At 37.7% G+C, this 21,198-nt stretch overlaps 1 protein-coding gene across 1 annotated transcript in view; it reads right to left on the reverse strand.

Moving 5' to 3' along the window:
• LARS1 (leucyl-tRNA synthetase 1) overlaps positions 1-21,198 on the reverse strand; it is a 76,111-nt gene that overhangs the window by 13,013 nt on the left and 41,900 nt on the right. The window contains exons 23-28 of the mRNA XM_041767396.1: positions 12,447-12,630; positions 11,331-11,421; positions 10,230-10,370; positions 9,027-9,167; positions 8,661-8,771; positions 881-991 (exon numbers count right to left, since the gene is read on the reverse strand). Of these exons, the coding sequence (XP_041623330.1) occupies positions 881-991; positions 8,661-8,771; positions 9,027-9,167; positions 10,230-10,370; positions 11,331-11,421; positions 12,447-12,630 (779 nt within the window). The remainder of the gene's footprint in view (positions 1-880; positions 992-8,660; positions 8,772-9,026; positions 9,168-10,229; positions 10,371-11,330; positions 11,422-12,446; positions 12,631-21,198) is intronic.

Consider the following 21,198-nt stretch of genomic DNA (forward strand, 5'->3'; position numbering starts at 1 on the left):
TTACTCCTTACAACACTCCTAAAATATAGGTTCTATTAACTTCCTCACTTAATAGATGAAAAAACCATGTGACCCAGAGAATTTAAGGGACTTGTCTAAGGTCTCAAAACTAAGAACTGGCAGACAAAAAGAATTTGAACCAAGATCTGTCTGACCCCAAAGCCTGAGCTCTTAAGCAACATACAACCTTCTTTCCGTTTCTCTGTAAGAAATACAAAAAATCTGTTATTTCTATGAAGAAAGCTAAGCCTACTGCAATGTTTCTCAAATGACAGAGGTGGGAGGTAGCAACAGATTATGCCCCCAAGACACATTTAGCAATGACCAGAGAATTTCTGATTGTCACAACTGGAGAGGGTGAAGAGGATATTCTACAGGCACCTAACTGGTAGAAGACAAAGATACTGCTAAAGATCCTATAATGCATAGGATTGCCTCCCACAAGAGAGAACTATCAGCCCACAGTATCAATAGAACCATTGTTGAGAAACTCTAGTCTAACCACTATAAACAATGTCTATCCTGTTAAGGCAAACCTATACAAATATAATATCTTGGTTCCAGTAACAGGATCTAATAAAAACACTATACTGTAAGCCAAAAGAATAGGCCTCCCTGCCAAATAGAAAAGAAGGTAGAACATGAACAGAATCATTTAGTGAGCAATTGTAAACCAATTTTTCTTCCATAATGCATATTTCCAAATACTCAGCAATTTTACAGATAAATCCCAAAAATGATCGCTCATTTCTCACAATCACTGATTGAGAAGAACTATTTTAGCAGATTTCCTGGGAGAGACTATACGCAAAGTTTTCCCCTTCCTTCCACTTATCTAACCATTACTCACAGTCACAGCTGCACGAGGTCCACAGCTTACCTTAATCATGGCAACAAACGGCATCACTTTCTTCATATATTTTTTCAATTCTGGCAGATTGCCCAGTTCACTAGCAATGACTTTGTTATCAGGCAATTTTCCACTGTTGGCCTAAAAAAACATTGAGGAAGAATGTGGAGAAAAATATTTTAAAGACAACGCAAAATAGTAGAGTGCCCATAGGAAGTTGGCCAGACACAGAATAGTGGCCTCTACCAGTCTGCTAGAAAACAGGAGAAAAGTGAGCAGCCCCACACGTCCTGGGGATGTGAAAGGTGACTTAGAGGGAGTCCCCTATTCCCTCTTAAGTTAAAAGATAACATGATTTTTAGGGTAAAGGAGAAAAGAGGTTCGTCCTGTCGAATATTTAATTTTTCCTTACACTAAGAACTCCAGGATTGTAACATTAGATCTTACCAGGTGAGAAAACAAAAGAGTATTATAGAGATCTTGTTTGTCTTCAAACTTATAAAAACACTTCACTAGTCATCTGAAAACTGCAAAACTATTATACAAGATTTATATAATGTCTGCTTTTGAACACTGTTCCTTATAAACTGTTACCATAAATGTGAAAAAAAAAATCATCTCTAGCTATCCACTTGTTAAAAATAGTATCACTTCTATCTAAACACAAATAAATACCTATATCATGTATCATTAATATGCAGAGTCCCAAAAGTGCTGCCTGATTTTAAATTCATTTCTGTAAACACAACTGTCCCCTTCTACAGAGTGAAAAATGAAACAAGTGGCCTTTTCAGAATTTTGGGTGAGTTATTTTCTCCTTATTGTAAAAGCATGGTATCAAAGCCAAGGTTGGGAATGAATCTAAATGAAAAGTAATGTATAGTAAGACTTCTGATCATGTGTATACTTTCAATTCTAACCTTTACTAAAGTACAGGGAAAAAATATTTTCTCCACTTATCAATGTGCTGCTTTGAAATATATATGAAAGAGAAAAAAGAGTAGGAAACACTCCTTTCCATTAGATCACCAAAAAGGTGCCACATACAATGTAAGAATATCTTCCGTGATCATAAACTAACATTCTTTTAGTCCTTTTGGATGAAAACAAAAATTTAAAAGAAAGCTGATCATTCCAAATAGTGCAAAAAGATGATATCATTTTGAAACCATATATCTAGTCAGTAATTACTAAATAAACTATAACTTCTAAAAGAATAGCAATTTTTAATAAAAGATGCATTTTTAAATATCTGGGACATTACAATTTATATTTGGTTCCTCGACTGCTTCCTTGAAAATGCTGTTATGGGGAGGAGGATCAAGATGGCAGAAGAGTAGGGTCTCCAAATCACCTGTCCCCACCAAATTACCTAGCTAACCTTCAAATTATCCTGAAAACCTATGAATTTGGCCTGAGATTTAAAGAGAGAACAGCTGGAATGCTACAGTGAGAAGAGTTCGCACTTCTATCAAGGTAGGAAGACGGGGAAACAAAAGGCCTCCAAGGGGGAGGGGCCCCACGAGGAGCCGGGCTAAGGCCAGGGCCAGTGACCCCAGGACAGGAGAGCCCCCTCCCGGAGAAGCAGGAGCTTCACCAATCTTCCCAGGCGGAAAGGCGCCCGCAGGGAGTTAGAGCAAGACCCAGGAGGGCGGGGATGCCCTCAGGCTCCCTGGGACACTAACAGACACCTGCGCCCCGGGGAGAGTGCGCCGAGCTCCCTAAGGGCTGCAGCGCGCGAACGGCGGCGGGACCCAGGAGCAGCTCGGAGGGGCTCGGGCCGTGGCTCTGCGGGGAGGGGGCTGTGCAAGTTGATGGCAAAGAGGGGAACTGAGGAAAAAAGAGACAAACAATTAAAAGACCATGAAGATAGATTAAAGGAAATAAACAACAGCCTGAGGAAGAAAAACCTACGTTTAATTGAGGTTCCCGAGGGCGCCAAAAGGGCCAGAGGGCCAGAATATGTATTTGAACAAATCATAGCTGAAAACTTTCCTAATCTGGGAAGGGAAACAGGCATTCAGATCCAGGAAAGAGAGAGATTCCCCCCCTAAAATCAATAAAAACCGTTCAACACCTCGACATTTAATAGTTAAGCTTGCAAATTCCAAAGATAAAGAGAAGATCCTTAAAGCAGCAAGAGACAAGAAATCCCTGACTTTTATGGGGAGGAGTATTAGGGTAACAGCAGACCTCTCCACAGAGACCTGGCAGGCCAGAAAGGGCTGGCAGGATATATTCAGGGTCCTAAATGAGAAGAACATGCAACCAAGAATACTTTATCCAGCAACGCTCTCATTCAAAATGGAAAGAGATATAAAGAGCTTCCAAGACAGGCAGGAACTGAAAGAATATGTGACCTCCAAACCAGCTCTGCAAGAAATTTTAAGGGGGACTCTTAAAATTCCCCTTTAAGAAGAAGTTCAGTGGAACAATCCACAAAAACAAGGACTGAATAGATATCATGGTGACACTAAACTCATACCTCTCAATAGTAACTCTGAATGTGAACGGGCTTAATGACCCCATCAAAAGGCGCAGGGTTTCAGACTGGATAAAAAAGCAGGACCCATCAATTTGCTGTCTACAAGAGACTCATTTTAGACAGAAGGACACCTCCAGCCTGAAAATAAAAGGTTGGAGAACCATTTACCATTCAAATGGTCTTCAAAAGAAAGCAGGGGTAGCCATCCTTATATCAGATAAACTAAACTTTACCCCCAAAGACTGTAGTGAGAGATGAAGAGGGACACTGTATCATACTTAAAGGATCTATCCAACAAGAGGACTTAACAATCCTCAATATATATGCCCCGAATGTGGGAGCTGCCAAATATTTAAACCAATTAATAAGCAAAGTGAAGAAATACTTAGATAATAATACACTTATACTTGGTGACTTCAATCTAGCTCTTTCTATACTCGATAGGTCTTCTAAGCACAACATCTCCAAAGAAACGAGAGCTTTAAATGATACACTGGACCAGATGGATTTCACAGATATCTACAGAACTTTACATCCACACTCAACTGAATACACATTCTTCTCAAGTGCACATGGAACTTTCTCCAGAATAGACCACTAACTGGGTCACAAATCGGGTCTGAATCAATACCAAAAGATTGGGATCGTCCCCTACATATTCTCAGACCATAATGCCTTGAAATTAGAACTAAATCACAACAAGAAGTTTGGAAGGACCTCAAACACGTGGAGGTTAAGGACCATCCTGCTAAAAGATGAAAGGGTCAACCAGGAAATTAAGGAAGAATTAAAAAGATTCATGGAAACTAATGAGAATGAAGATACAACCGTTCAAAATCTTTGGGATGCAGCAAAAGCAGTCCTGAGGGGGAAATACATCGCAATACAAGCATCCATTCAAAAACTGGAAAGAACTCAAATACAAAAGCTAACCTTACACATAAAGGAGCTAGAGAAAAAACAGCAAATAGATCCTACACCCAGGAGAAGAAGAGAGTTAATAAAGATTCGAGCAGAACTCAATGAAATCAAGACCAGAAGAACTGTGGAACAGATCAACAGAACCAGGAGTTGGTTCTTTGAAAGAATTAATAAGATAGATAAACCATTAGCCAGCCTTATTAAAAAGAAGAGAGAGAAGACTCAAATTAATAAAATCATGAATGAGAAAGGAGAGATCACTACCAACACCAAAGAAATACAAACGATTTTAAAAACATATTATGAACAGCTCTACGCCAATAAACTAGGCAATCTAGAAGAAATGGATGCATTCCTGGAAAGGCACAAACTACCAAAACTGGAACAGGAAGAAACAGAAAACCTGAACAGGCCAATAACCAGGAAGGAAATTGAAGCAGTCATCAAAAACCTCCCAAGACACAAAAGTCCAGGGCCAGATGGCTTCCCAGGGGAATTCTATCAAACATTTAAAGAAGAAATCATACCTATTCTACTAAAGCTGTTTGGAAAGATAGAAAGAGATGGAGACTTCCAAATTCGTTCTATGAGGCCAGCATCACCTTATTCCAAAACCAGACAAAGACCCCACCAAAAAGGATAATTACAGACCAATATCCCTGATGAACATGGATGCAAAAATTCTCAACAAGATACTAGCCAATAGGATCCAACAGTACATTAAGAAAATTATTCACCATGACCAAGTAGGATTTCTCCCCGGGACACAAGGCTGGTTCAACACTCGTAAAACAATCAATGTGATTCATCATATCAGCAAGAGAAAAACCAAGAACCATATGATCCTCTCATTAGATGCAGAGAAAGCATTTGACAAAATACAGCATCCATTCCTGACCAAAACACTTCAGAGTGTTGGGATAGAGGGAACTTTCCTCGACATCTTAAAAGCCATCTACGAAAAGCCCACAGCAAATATCATTCTCAAAGGGGAAGCACTGGGAGCCTTTCCCCTAAGATCAGGAACAAGACAGGGATGTCCACTCTCACCACTGCTATTCAACATAGTACTGGAAGTCCTAGCCTCAGCAATCAGACAACAAAAAGACATTAAAGGCATTCAAATTGGCAAAGAAGAAGTCAAACTCTCCCTCTTCGCCGATGACATGATACTCTACATAGAAAACCCAAAAGTCTCCACCCCAATATTGCTAGAACTCATACAGCAATTCAGTAGCATGGAAGGATACAAAATCAATGCCCAGGGATCCCTGGGTGGCGCAACGGTTTGGCGCCTGCCTTTGGCCCAGGGCGCGATCCTGGAGACCCGGGATCGAATCCCACATCAGGCTCCCGGTGCATGGAGCCTGCTTCTTCCTCAGCCTGTGTCTCTGCCTCTCTCTCTCTCTCTGTGACTATCATAAAAAAAAAAAAAAAAAAAAAAAAAAAAAAAAAAACAAAATCAATGCCCAGAAATCAGTGGCATTTCTATACACTAACAATGAGACTGAAGAAAGAGAAATTAAGGAGTCAATCCCATTTACATTTGCACCCAAAAGCATAAGACACCTAGGATTAAACCTAACCAAAAAGGTAAAGGATCTATACCCTAAAAACTATAGAGCACTTCTGAAAGAAACTGAGGAAGACACAAAGAGATGGAAAAATATTCCATGCTCATGGATTGGCAGAATTAATATTGTGAGAATGTCAATGTTACCCAGGGCAATTTACATGTGTAATGCAATCCCTATCAAAATACCATGGACTTTCTTCAAAGAGTTAGAAAAAATTATTTTAAGATTTGTGTGGAATCAGAAAAGACCCCGAATAGCCAGGGGAATTTTAAAAAAGAAAACCATATCTGGGGGCATCACAATGCCAGATTTCAGGCTGTACTACAAAGCTGTGGTCATCAAGACAGTGTGGTACTGGCACAAAAACAGACACATAGATCAATGGAACAGAATAGAAAACCCAGAGTGGACCCTGAACTTTTTGGTCAACTAATATTCGATAAAGGAGGAAAGACTATCCACTGGAAGAAAGACAGTCTCTTCAATAAATGGTGCTGGGAAAATTGGACATCCACATGCAGAAGAATGAAACTGGACCACTCTCTTTCACCATACACAAAGATAAACTCAAAATGGATGAAAGATCTAAATGTGAGACAAGATTCCATCAAAATCCTAGAGGAGAACACAGGCAACACCCTTTTTGAACTCAGCCACAGTAACTTCTTGCAAGATATATCCACGAAGGCAAAAGAATCAAAAGCAAAAATGAACTATTGGGACTTCATCAAGATAAGAAGCTTTTGTACAGCAAAGGATACAATCAACAAAACTAAAAGACAACCTACAGAATGGGAGAAGATATTTGCAAATGACGTTTCAGATAAAGGGCTAGTTTCCAAGATCTATAAAGAACTCATTAAACTCAACACCAAAGAAACAAACAATCCAATCATGAAATGGGCAAAAGACATGAAGAGAAATCTCACAGAGGAAGACATGGACATGGCCAACATGCACATGAGAAAATGCTCTGCATCACCTGCCATCAGGGAAATACAACTCAAAACCACAATGAGATACCACCTCACACCAGTAAGAATGGGGAAAATTAACAAGGCAGGAAACCACAAATGTTGGAGAGGATGCGGAGAAAAGGGAACCCTCTTACACTGTTGGTGGGAATGTGAACTGGTGCAGCCACTCTGGAAAACTGTGTGGAGGTTCCTCAAGGAGTTAAAAATAGACCTGCCCTACGATCCAGCAATTGCACTGTTGGGGATTTACCCCAAAGATACAGATGCAGTGAAACGCGGGGACACCTGCACCCCGATGTTTCTAGCAGCAATGTCCACAACAGCCAAACTGTGGAAGGAGCCTCAGTGTCCATCGAAAGATGAATGGATAAAGAAGATGTGGTTTATGTATACAATGGAATATTACTCAGCCATTAGAAATGACAAATACCCACCATTTGCTTCAATGTGGATGGAACTGGAGGGTATTATGCTGAGTGAAGTAAGTCAATCGGAGAAGGACAAACATTATATGTTCTCATTCATTTGGGGAATATAAATAATAGTGAAAGGGAATATAAGGGAAGGGAGAAGCAATGTGTGGGAAATATCAGAAAGGGAGACAGAACATAAAGACTCCTACCTCTGGGAAACAAACTAGGGGTGGTGGAAGGGGAGGAACGGGGGGTGGGGGTGAATGGGTGACCGGCCCTGGGGGGGGGGGGGGCACTTGACAGGATGAGCACTGGGTGTTATTCTGTATGTTGGTAAATTGAAGACCAATAAAAAATAAATTTATTAAAAATAATAATAATAAAAATAAAAAAAGACAAAAAAAAGAAATGCTGTTATGAATATGCAACCCACTAAAGCACAATATCATTTTTCTACCTACCAAAGTGGCTTTTACTTTTTTACTTGCCATTCATCAAAATCTGCAAGCAATTCTATAGAATATGTTCTATTTCTATTATATACAATCAAATGAGGAAGTAGCTCTCCATAAAGATAGGCTCACAAAGAATACAAAATCACTTGCTCTTCTCTTTCCATCAAATTTCCAAATGTAAATGTTTTTCTGAGTATTTTTTAAGTAACTACGAAAATTTCTCAAATAAAATCTCAGTTAAGTTCTCAAAACTCAAAGCTAAGGATTTTCCCTTCAGTTATCACTTTATGCTTTGCCCATAATCACCGTTTTGTCTCTCTCTCTTCTTTAAGTGCACCCTAACAATTTGTGTCTACCAGTAATTCTTCTTAATAACCTAAGCAAAAATTCCACAACATATACTTTGTTTCCATATTTTGAATGTGAAAGAAAAAGGTAGATGTACTTTTTCCTTCAGGAAAACTTAGAACTATGTTGAAGTATTGTTTCCTTCAAACACAATAATCATATTTAACAGCCCTTTACCTGATGTAGCCAAAAACATCCAGCTCTCCGTTTCTATGGATAACTATCAAATAGACATTTTGTTTTAAATTACTCAATAGGCAAACTTCAAATTTTTTTTAAACATAATGAGGTTAAGGCTTCATGAACTCCAGCGTTCAAGTCCTAACAAACCCAAAAGGCAAACTCAGTCCTTTTGCTTCATAATTTTAACCACATCTGAGAAAATCCCACACCTTTTAATTCCATACGACCAGAGCCACTATATTTTTGTATGAAAGCATCAGAAATGATAAAAAAGATGGCAACTTTTCCCTCAGTATCCATTTAAGAGCCAGCACAGCTAACAAAAAACACTCTGTGCCTGGGGTAATTACACAAAGCTGCCTGTCTCCCTTCTCCCAGACATTGCCAACATCCTAAAAACAGGCACAGGCACACACAACAACACTGGGAGAACGTCTGCTGAGAGCATCACCTCAAAGTGATTACGCAGCACTGACAGGGTGGTATGTTGCCAAGAAGGATAGTTCTTCGCCACATAGATGGTGCAATGTGAAGGTTTCTGAGGTGGTTGCTTGTCAGTCTTCTACAGGGCAAAAGAAAGGGAGAAAACATTTGATCACTCTTGTATACACCAAAAATGAAAGATCCCCCTCCTGGTATACACTGCTACTGCCTTTAACAGTAAGAAGCATACACATGCTACAAAATTGAATTAGCAGTAAAAAGAGTCTGACACATTGGAACAATAGTCTTAATTTTCATTACTAGTAAAGGTTACTTGACTAATAACTTTACAAGAACAGCCTTTTTTAAAAAAAATAAAATAAAAAGCCTTCACCTTCCCCTTAGCTGGCATCATATAGTTCTTGAGTCGCAATCTAAGGTCATGTGCTACTTCCATGAGATACTGTGAGGAACGTATCAAGGCTTCATCCACAGGACCAGCCAGAGGCCATGAAGCATTCATAATGGAGTCAGGCTTTAAGAAAGAAAGAAAAAAAAAAAAGTTCAGTGGGATTAAACCACACAACTATTTTATGGTTCTTGATTACAGTTCCATACAAAGGCTACCATCTAAAAAAAAAAAAAAAAAACCCCAAAGGCTACCATCTGTAACTGCATGCTCAGAGTTCAAACCTGACTACCCACAACACACTTCCACAGTCCCTGATCTAATGTTCCCTAGAATTCAAGCTGTGAAGTCTGACTCTACATTCTTAATTAGCATCCATTTGTACAAGCGTATTAATACCCACACACATATGTTCACTTTCAAAGAAAATTATGTAATGCTAATTTGCCTAAATTTAATCATTATTACATAAATTATACACACTCTTGGTTTTTATCCTATTAATACATTTAGTCTTGAAAGTATACCTATTCAGTATATGTATCATGAGTACATTTTTTGCATTGTTCATGTTTTAAAAAATACAAAAGAACCTGGCTAATAAAGATGAAAAGAAATTATTAAACCAGCCAATCTGTTTATCTGCAGGCCTAGGAGAAATAATTGAATCTATCCTCACAGTAAGGATGCTAATATAATAACCCTGAATATTCAGCCCTACATATGCCAGAAATTTTATATAAAACAAAAATATTTATGCAAATATACACTTCTATCTTTGTTTATGAGCTGCTCTAACAGTCGTTTATATCTTTCTCAATATTTTCACCTTTTTAACAGTTGGAAAAACAGTATTAGTTACACATGAATCCTAATTAAATGTAGTTTTAAAATATACTTAAATGTATTTTAACATTTCCTAACAAGAATTAGGTGATAAAAAAAAAGAATTAGGTGATAAAGAAAATGCAGTCACATGTTTTTAAAATACATTCACTGTGTGTATATAAATAAAGGCACACACACGATGTATTTGTCTAAACAGAAGGTAGCTTCATGAAATGATGAATCCAACATTATTCTTGAAATATTTTTTTCAGTCTTTTCCTCTTAAGTAGCATTATTACTGTACTTACTTAATAAGGCCAAATCAAAACTGCCCACAACATCTGAACCACAGACAGGTACCTTTCCCAGGAGTGTCCAGATGTGTTCACACAGGTGTGGACAGAACGGAGCCAAGAGAAGTGTTTGAACTTCAATAAAGCGGAACACAAGGTCTCTGTGCATACCTTCTATGGCCAATTCACGGTATTTATCTTTCGCAGCCTGTAAGATTTGAAATTATTTACCATTTTTCTCCCCATACTTTTTAAAAATAAAATGAAAAGAAAAAAATTCAGTACCTTAATGTTAATGCATTTTTAAGCTTTTAGTCTTTCAAAATTCCATAAGGAATTTTCATAAAGGTTTTACATCATTTTATTTTAAGTAATCTCTATACCGGATGTGGAGCTCCAACCCACAATCTGCAGATCAAGAATCTAAAGAACTGAGCCAAACAGGCACCCCCCAGTTTTACTACATTTTTAACAACTTGCAATTAAATGTATACCAATCCTTGTCAAAGGATATCATGGTTTTATAGTACTGATTCTCAAGAAAAATTTTTCAGAGAGACATTTTGTAGCACATGAAAGTTGCACAATTTAAACTCTGTGTTAAGGGCTGATGATACTCTGAACAGCCTATAAGATATTAAGTATCAAAAAAGGCTATAAATAGGACACATTGCTATGTTCAGCACTTATCCTTATTTAACCACATCTATGAAAACCAAGTTACATAAATCCCAATGTGATATTTTACAAAACTGATTGAGGAAACCTACATTTTCACTTTAAGCCCTGGAACTGCCAAACTTGAGAAAACACTGACACCTTGTGGGCAACATCAGAAAATGCTTATTTTCAAACTAAGCAAATTATTTTATCTTTACATTTTATCAATTTAAAAATGTTCTCCTAGAAAATGTGGCTGATTTTTAGATTTAACCTTTACTAACTCATAGCTCAACTAGAGACAGAAATACTTATATCAAACACAAAAGAAAGAGTATCAAAGAAAGTTATTTAAAACTACAATTTACTAAAGAATTTAAAAATTGCTTGGCAAGATTTTAGAGGAGTCCCCATCTTAGAGGAGTTATTTTGTCATAGCAGGAAGGGAAAAAGAGCAAAATACATCATATTCACACTAACAAATTTTATAGCTAAAAGAATAGCCTACCTGAAACTCAAAAAACCCTGTTTTCAGGGCTTCTTTAAACATCATCTTTTCATAATTTTGATCTGTTTTTATAATTCCTGCATTCATCTCACTACAGAATAGGAGGAAAAAAAGATTACTGAGTTCACATGCAAGTACATGAAGATATATAAAACTGCCATATATACTAGTAAACAGTAAAATCAGATCAATGCCTGAAACACTGAAGACCACTCAACCACAAAACCAGTTAACCACAACACAGTTGATGATGTCCTTGTCTAAAAATTTCTAGATGAAACTTTATTAGGAAGTCTAAGACATGGAAACAGCTTGACAAAGGTGGTCAGATTTACTTGCTGCATTTTAAACAAATGACGTTGGATATTAAAAAAATTTGTTCATGCCACCAAAGGCCCTTCATAATTTGGCCCCAGCGTGTTTGATGTGCTACTCTGCCCTCCAAATACTATACCTCAAATAAATATCACTCTTTCCATGGCTTCCTTATCTCCCTGTAAGAATCGTTTATTTTTCAAGAAACCCAGAACACACATGCCATCTCCCTCTATCCCTATAACTATACTTGTAATGAGTTCAGTAATGAGTGTTTTCTTCTCCTGCTAAACTATAGTGAAGGATCAAGTCCTATCCATCTTTGTAACACCAGTTCTTAAGATGGCTCCTGATACAAAGATGATGATAAATGTTTTTTAAAAGGAAAAAATTGATATTTCTCTTTTTCTTCTAATCTACTTTTCATCTAGCCATTCTGTCCTATTCTAACACAAGCCAGCATGGTAAAATAGTCATGAGAACGGCTTTGGAGAAAGAAGCAAATTCGTAAACCCCAAAACAAATTACTAGCTTTGAGGCATTTAATATTTAATTTTTTTAAGCTTCACTTTTCTTTAACTATAAAATGGAACATTAATATCTTTATCATATAAACTGTGAAGCTAAAATCAAATAATGGGTGCAAAGTGCTTAGCAGAGTACCCAGAACAAGTAAGCCTGCAACGGACAGTAGCTATTATTGACATCTAATTTATTTTAGGAGGGAAAAAAAAAAAAAACTTAAAAATGCACAAGGACTGAGCAACTGTAAAGTAGCAAGGGCTGGAGTCCACAGATTACCTGGCAAAAACTCTATCATTGAAGGTGCTGGCAGGCCCACTTCTTAGGCTGTCCCAGTTGGCAACCATTTCTTTCACCCACTCCACCCAGGTGTACAGACGGAGAATACCTGCATCTGCCATGGCTTCCACAAAGTTTGCATCTTCAACAGTGTCGCCAGCATCAGCCAGAGCCAAACGCATTCCTGGATGAAGAGGAGGGGGATGAAGAAGATCGAGTGATGATTTTAAAATGTAGTTAGTAACTATCAATGATGTGTCCAGTTGGGTATTACTGCAAAAGCTACACAGAAATTAAGAAATAGCGGAGGCTTTAAAGGACTGCCATGGACCATCAAACTACCACCAAAAGTGGGATCCACAGTGTTGTTCAAATATTTGAATCACCTATATCGCTTTGCATATGCTTAGCATCAGAGTCTTTCCAGGCACATTGAGTTAATGAGATAAAGTGGTCTTGAATGAAAGACAGGAAGAAAATGATAAATTAGAAATACAGATCCTATCAACATTTCGGCCTCACTTAGTGGCAGCATAATTATATTTTAATGCATGAGAGCACACATCAGTGCCTTACATGTACAAAAATGTATTTAATTTCTTCTTTCTAAAAGCAGATGCTTCTATGTTTTCTAACAAAATTTTACTTTTCAACCAAAATCTTCCATTCTAGGGCACTGGGTGGCTCAGTCAGTTAGATCTGCCTTCAGCTCTGGTCATGATCCTGGTGTCCTGGGATTGAGCCCCATGTTGGGCTCCATGCTCAGTGGGGAATCTGCTTCTCCCCCTGCCTTTCCCCCTGCTTGTATTCTATCTCTCTCTCCCTCTCAAATAAATAAAATCTTAAAAAAAATTAATAAGAGCCTAATTAAATTATAGGACATCCTTGCAATGGAACACTATATTTCTGCAAGAGTGAGGAAAACTCTTTTATGTATCAATATGGAGCAATCTCAAATATGAAGTGTTAAGTGAAAAAGGAAAAGTTCAGAAGAGTGTGTATTATTTTTCTACCATCTGTGCCTAAAATGGGTGAGATGAGAACATGTAACATTGTTATGTATCATTAAATATACTTTATAATACATAAGAAGCTCAAAACACTTTTTATCTGAAATAATTTTACACTTAAAGAAAAGGTGCAAAGACAGCAAGAGAATAGACATAAACCATTTAACAGGCTTCTCTAATGTTAACTTACATAACCATAGTTTCAAAACCAGGAAGTTAACATTAGGTATAATACTATTAATTAAACCGTAGACCTTATTCAAATTTCACCAGTTTTTCTTCCAATATCCTATTTCTATTGCAGGATCCAATCCAAAAAACTACATTGCATTTAATCATTTTATCTCGCTGGTCTCCTCTCATATCTGTGACAGCTCCTCAGTCTTTGTCTTTCATGACCTTGACATTTTTGATGAGTACTAGAGACAGTTATTTAATAGAATTTCCCCAAACTTGGTTTGTCTGATGTTTTCTCATGATTAGACTGAGCTTATGAAGCTCTGGCAAGAAAATCACAAAGGTGATGCTTTGGGTCTTCTCAGTGCATCACTATCAGGGAGGCACAGGATATTGATGACTTATTACTGGTGTTGCAAGCTTTTATCACTTAGGTAGTGTGTCAAGTTTTCTCGACTGTAAACTGTTTTTCCATTTGTGATTAACAAAGTATCTTGGTAGAAATACTCTGAGAATATATAAACATCTTGTTTCTTCTGAAATGTACACTCATTGATTTTGGCAATCATTGGTAGATCTTGTCTGTAACAATTATTACTGTGATTTTTGCCTAATGGTGATTTTATATTTCATTCAACCTTCATACATTTATTAATATGAATTCTTCTGAAAGGAAAAAGCTGTCCCTACTCACCCACTTATTCTTTTATTTGACTATTACTTTATCAGTATGGACTCACAAATATTCAACTTATTCACTGGGTTATAATCCAACACTATCATTTATTTCTTAAATTGTCCTAGCTTGCATAATTGGGCGCTCCTTCCACTTGGTTCCTGTACCCTTTTTTTATATATATGTATAAAATATATATATCATATATATATATGTATATATATGTATATACATAAATTTTAATTTAATCACTTGAACTCATCACAACAAGCAGACTCCTTAATCTGCATCATCTATTTTGGCCATCCCCCACCTCCTCCCTCTGGTAATCATCAGTTTGTTCTCTATCGTAAGAGTCTCTTATGGCTTGTTTCCCTGTCTTTTTCCTGATTCATCTGTTTTGTTTCTTAAATTACACGTGAGTGAAATCCTATGGTATTTGTCTTTCTCTGACTTATTTCTATTAGTATTATACTCTCTAGCTCCATCAATGTGGTTCCAAATGGCAAGATTCTTTTCATGGCTGAATAATATCCCTGTGTGTGTGTGATGTGTCTGTGTGTGTGTGTGTGTGTGTGCACGTTCTTTATCCGTTCATCAATTTATGGACACTTGGGACTGCTTCCATATCTTAGCTATTGTAAGTAATGCTGCTATAGAGAGGTGCGCATACCCCTTCAGATTTAGTGTTTTTATATTTTGGGGGGTAGATACCCAGTAATGTGATCATATGGTAGTTTAATTTTTAACTTTTTGAGGAACCTCCATACTGTTTTTTACAGTGGCTGCTGTGCCAGTTTGCATTCCCACCAACAATGCACAAGGGTTCCTTTTTTTCACATCCTCACCAACACTTGTTGTTGTATTGTTAATTTTAGCCATTCTGATACGTGTGCGGTGATATCTCATTGTGATTCTGAGTTGCATTTCCCTGGTGATGAGTGATGGTATCTTTTCAAGTGTCTGTTGGCCATCTGGATGTCTTCTTTGGAAAAATATCTGTGTCTTCTGCCCATTTTCTAATTAGATTATTTGTTTCTTGGTGTTGTATAAGTTCTTTGTATATTTTGAATACTAACCCTTTATTAGGTATGTCATTTGCAAATATGCTCTCCCATTCTGTAGGTTGCCTTTTAGTTTTGCCAACTGATCCTTCTCTGTGCAATTTTTATTTTGATGTAGTTCCAATATTTTATTTTTGCTCATTTCCCTTGCATTAGGGGATCTATCTAGAAAAATACTTGCTATGGCCAATGTCAGAGTAATTACTGCCTATACTCTTTCATAAGATTTTTATGGTTCAAGATCTCACACTTAGGTCTTTAATGTATTTTGAATTTATTGTGTATGTTTTAACAAAGTGGTCCAGTTTCATTCTTTTGCATTTTGCTAGCCAGTTTTTCCAACATTGTTTGTTGAAGAGGCTATCTTTTTCCCATTAGACATTCTTTCCTGCCTTGTCAAAGATTAAATGACCATATAATGTTGAGTTCATTTCTGGATTTTCTATTCTTTTTCATTGATCTATGTACCTATTTTTGTGCCAGTGCCATACTCTTAATTACTAGAGCTTTGTAATATAACTTGAAGTCCAGAACTGTGATGTCTCCAGCTTTGCTTTTTTCAAGGTCACTTTGGCTCTTAAGGTTCTTTTGTGGTTCCATACATATTTTGGGATTGTTTGTTCTAGCTCTGTGAAAACTGCTGTTGGTATTTTTGCTAGGGATTGCATTAAATGTGTAGATTTCTTTGGGTAGCAGGGGTATTTTAACATTTGTTCCTCCAATCCATGAGCATGGAATATCTTTTCTTTGTGAGAGCTTCAATTTCCTTCATCAGCATTTTAAAGCATTCAGAGTACAGGTCTTCTACCTCTTTGGTTAGGTTTATTACTAGGTATCTTATTATTTTCAGTGCAATTGTAAATGGGATTGTTTTCTTAATTTCTTTTTGCTGGTCCATCATTAGTATATACAAACACAACACATTTCTGTAGATTCACTTTGTATCCTGAGACTTCACCAAATTCGTGTATCAATTCTAGCAGTTTTTTGGAGGAGTCTCTCAGGTTGTCTATATACAATATCATGTCATCTGCAAGTTTTTCTTTTTGGTGTCTTATTGCTGTGGCTAGGACTTCCAGTATTAAGTTGAATAAAAGTGGTGAGAGTGAACATCCTTGCCTTGTTTCTGACGTTAGGGGAAAGGCTCTCAGCTTTTCACCATTAAGAATGTTACCTTGGGGTTTTCATTTAAGGTCTTTATTATGTTGAGGTATGTTCCCTCTAACCCTACTTTGTTGAGGGTTTTTATCATGAGTGGATGTTGTACTTTGTCAAATGCTTGTTCTCCATCTATTGAAATGATCATATGGCTCTTACCTCTTATTGATATGATGTATCATGTTGATTGACTTGAGAATACTGACCCATCAGGAATAAATCCCACTTGATTGTGGTGAATGATTTATTTTAATGTATTGTTGGGGTTGGTTTGCTAGTATTTTGGTGAGGAGTTTTACATCTACATTCATCAGAGATACTGGCCTGTCGTTCTCTTTTTTTGTAGTGTCTTTACCTGGTTTTGCTATCAGGCTAATTTTGGCCTCATAGAATAAATTTGGAAGTTTTCCTGCCTTTCTCTTTTTCAGAATAGTGTAAGAAGAATTGGTATTAACTCTTCTTTAAACGTTTCATGGAGGGGCACCTGGCTGGCTCAGTTGGTGGAACATAAGCCTCTTGATCTCAAGGTTCTGAGTTCAAGCCCCACAATGGGTGTGTGTGTGTGTGTGTGTGTATAATAAAATAAAATAAAAGTCAATCCATATTTGGTAGAATTCACTCATGAAGATATCCAGTCCCAGACTTATGCTTCTTGGGAATTTTTTGATTACTGATTCAATTTCTTTGCTGGTAATCAGTCTATTCAAATTTTCTATTTCTTCCTGTTTTACTTTTGGGAAGTTAAATATTTTTAGGAATTGATACATGTCTTTTAAGCTGTCCAATTTGTTGCCATATAGTTTTTCAAAATCTAATTGTTTGTGGTGTTTGTTGTTGTTATTTCTCCTCTTTCATTTGTAATTTTATTAATTTAGGTCCTTTCTCACTTTTTTTTTTTTTTTTAAGATTTTATTTATTTATTTGAGAAAGAGAGAGTGAGACAGAGCCAGCACAGCAGGGGAAAAGGACTGAGAGGGAGAAGAAGGCTCCCCGCTGAGTAGGGAGCCCAACACAGAGCTCAATCCCAGGACCTTGGGATTTTCTTGATGAATCTGACTAGAGGTTTATCAATTTTATTAATTTTTTTCAAAGAACTAGCTCCTGGGTTTCATTGATCTGTTCTACTGGTTATTTAGGTTCTATATCACTTTTTTCTGCTCTAATCTTTATTATTTCCTTTCTTCTGCTGGTTTTAGGTTTTGTTTGTTATTCTTTTTCTAGCTCCTGTAGGTATAAGGTTGTTTATGTGAGACTTTTATTTCTTCTTGAAGTAGGCCTATATTGCTATAATCTTCCCTCTTAGAACTGCTTTGGCTATGTCCCAAAGATTTTTAAACCATTCTGTTTTCCATGTATTTTTTTATTTCTTCTTTTATTTCCTAGTTGACACATTTGTTGTTTAGTAGCATGTTATTTAACCTCCATATATCTGTGGTCTTTCCAGATTTTTTTCTTGTAGTTGACTTCTAGTTTCATAGATAGCATTGTTGTCAGAAAAGATACATGGTATGATTTTGATCTTTTTAAATTCGTTGAAGCTTGTTTTGTGGCCGAACGTGTGATCCATGTGCACTTGAAAAGAATGTGTATCATGCTGCTTTAGGATGGAATGTTGTGTATGTATCCGTTAAATCCATCCGTTCCAGTGTGTCAATCAGAGCCATTGTCGCCTTGATAATCTGCTGTTTAGATGGTCTGTCCATTGATGTCAGAGGATGTGAAAGTCCCTTACTATTACAGCATTATTATCAATTAGTTCCTTTATGTTTGTTATTAGCTGTTTTATATATTTGGGTGCATAAATATTTAAAATTCTTATATTTTCTTGTTGAACTGTCTCCTTTACTATTATATACTATCTTTCTTTAAATCTTGTTACAGTCTTTATTTTTAAAATCTATTTTGTCCAATATAAGAATTGCTACTTTGGCTTTCTTTCTTTTTTTTTTTTTTTAAATTTTTATTTATTTATGATAGTCACACAGAGAGAGAGAGAGGCAGAGACACAGGCAGAGGGAGAAGCAGGCTCCATGCACCGGGAGCCCAACGCGGGACTCGATCCTGAGTCTCCAGGATCGCGCCCTGGGCCAAAGGCAGGCGCTAAACCGCTGCGCCACCCAGGGATCCCCTTTGGCTTTCTTTTGACATCCATTTGCATGATACATGTTCCTCCATCCTCTCACTTTCAATCTGCAGGTGTCTTTAGGTCTAAAATGAGTCTCTTGGGATGTATGGGTGGCTCAGTGGTTGAGCATCTGCCTTCAGCTCAGGGCCTGACCTTGGGCTGCACTGGGCTCCCTGTGGGGATCCTGCTTCTCCCTTTGCCTGTGTCTTTCATGAATAAATAAATAAAAATCTTAAAATAAAATGAGTCTTTTGAAAATAAATAAATAAATGAATAAATAAATAAATAAATAGTCTTTTGTAGGAATGTGTGGCTGGCTCTATTGGTGGAGCATACAACTTTGGATCTCAGGGTTGTGAGTTCAAGTCCCATGTGGGGCGTTGAGATTATTTAAAAATACGAATGTTAAAAAAAAAATACGAATGTTACTATGTTTGATGGAGTCCCTGAGTTTCCCTAAGTCTATTCTCATTGTGCATTATTCTTTTTTCTCTCTTTTGTTCAGTTTGATTACTTTCCATTACTCTTTTAGGTCATTAATTTATTCCTCTGCTTCTTCCGGCCTGCTGTTCATTCCATCAAGCATGTTTCTCATTTTGTTTATTGAGCCCTTTTTCTCTCTTATGTTTTATTCCGTATCTCTGTGTTAACGGTCTCAGATGTCCTCCACTCTTTTCTCAAGTTCAGTGAGTATCCTTATGATCTCGGCTTTAAATTCTCTATTACGCATGTTATTTACATCTATTTCACTTGTATCTCCAGCTATGGCTTTGTCCTGTTCTTTTATTTGGGACAAATTTCTGTCTTCTCATTTTGTCTAAGTCTCTCTGCCTATTTCTGTGTGTATGAAAAGTCAGCTATCTCTCCTATTCTTAAGGGTGATGGCCTTCTGAAGAAGTACTGTAGCGCCCAGAAGTGTAGTATCCCCTGTTCCTCAGGGCCCAGTGCTCCCAGCCAGGAGTGTCTCCAATGAGTGCTGCATGTGCTGTTGTGTCCTGGTCACTTTATCCTTCAGCCCAGTCATCTGCAGAAACTCTCTTTACTTGTGGGCAGTGTCTGGACCCTGGCCTAAACGTGGTACTTTTAATTAGGTGTGCTCTGGTCTGTTTGTGAAATGAGCTCTGTCACTGACAGAAACAAGGCACATAAAACTCTTAGGCTGAGGGACACACTGTGGGCAGGGGTTTGAGCTGGTCTTCTGGGGAAGGTGACTCTGCCACACTGAAACTGAGACAAGCATGACTGGAAGGGGTGGTTTTACCAAAGCATGGAGGGGTGGAGCTTGGTAAAAGCAAGTAAGGTGGCAAGTGTCAGCACTGTGCTACTTCCCACAGGTGGCATTATGCATATGCTAAGGGGTGGGGAGGGAAATGGCACCTGCCAATTCCTTTGTTCCTGGAGGGGTCTCTCTGAATGCTGCCTCTCTATGACATACTATGAAATGATCAACTAACCTGCCCACTGTGTGCCCCAGGGACTCTTCAGATCACTGTTTCCATGCTGTACGTCAACACCATGTTTGCCAGCCAGCCTTCTCTCCAAGAGCAGCACCAATGTCCTCTGAGCTCTTCCAGAGCCAAGCACAGTGATCTTTAAAATTCCAGGCTTTAAGCTCCACTGGTCTCAAGAACTCATGAAATTCAGGCTTTCTCACTTTCCAAGCCAATTGCTAAGGGGATTGGTTTTCCTCGTGTACTCCCCTGGGTACTAGTTTGTCTCTTGCCCTTCTCCACAATGGTGGCTACTGGCCATCAGCGGCCATGACCTGTTTCCCAAAACACATCTCTGCATCTGCTACCTTCTTCTGTATAGCCTCTACTCTATCTCTAGTTGCAGAGTTTGTTCTGCCAATGGTCAGACAGATTTCTAGGGTATTTAGGATGATTTGATAGTTACCTACTTGTATGGATGAGACGAGGCAAGCCTAGGGTCCTCCCACTCTGCTGCGATCTTCTGTCTTAAATGAATCTGTGCCCTTTCAAATATCCCCATCCTTACTAAAACATTGCCTTCTTTACTGGCACCATAAGATGTTCCATGATCATCTTGTATTTTCTCTACTCCAGACTGCAAATCAATCACTTCTCTCAAGAACTCTAGTTCCATGTATTGGAGAATGGCATTTAGAAACCAAGATCTAAATGCCAGGTGTGTCCCTGCTACCAGTGTGTCACTGCTCATATGCCCTCTCAGCAGACACAGCTAGGGAAATATATGCACATATACTAACCTACCACATACATTGACATTTACTTTTATATCAGTTTGTCTGTACATAAAATTAAACACTGGAAATTGCCAATTGCAATCCAATACCACAGGGTACATTTTAGCATTCCCCCTTTATTTGTATCTTTTTTTTTAACAGTGAGTTCTCGTGTCTATAATAAATTTATTTGTTCAATCCCAGTACACACATAAAATTAGTTTTAGAACTGCTAACCTAGACCTCATGTAAGAAATAGTCTTACTAATTACAGTATTTGTGTGCAGTCCTTTTGGCTTACAGCATCTGGTCAAAACATTGTTTCTCAAAGCCAGT

This window comes from Vulpes lagopus, chromosome 8 (genome assembly GCF_018345385.1).
Source record: "Vulpes lagopus strain Blue_001 chromosome 8, ASM1834538v1, whole genome shotgun sequence".
Classification (NCBI taxonomy): Eukaryota; Metazoa; Chordata; class Mammalia; order Carnivora; family Canidae; genus Vulpes; species Vulpes lagopus.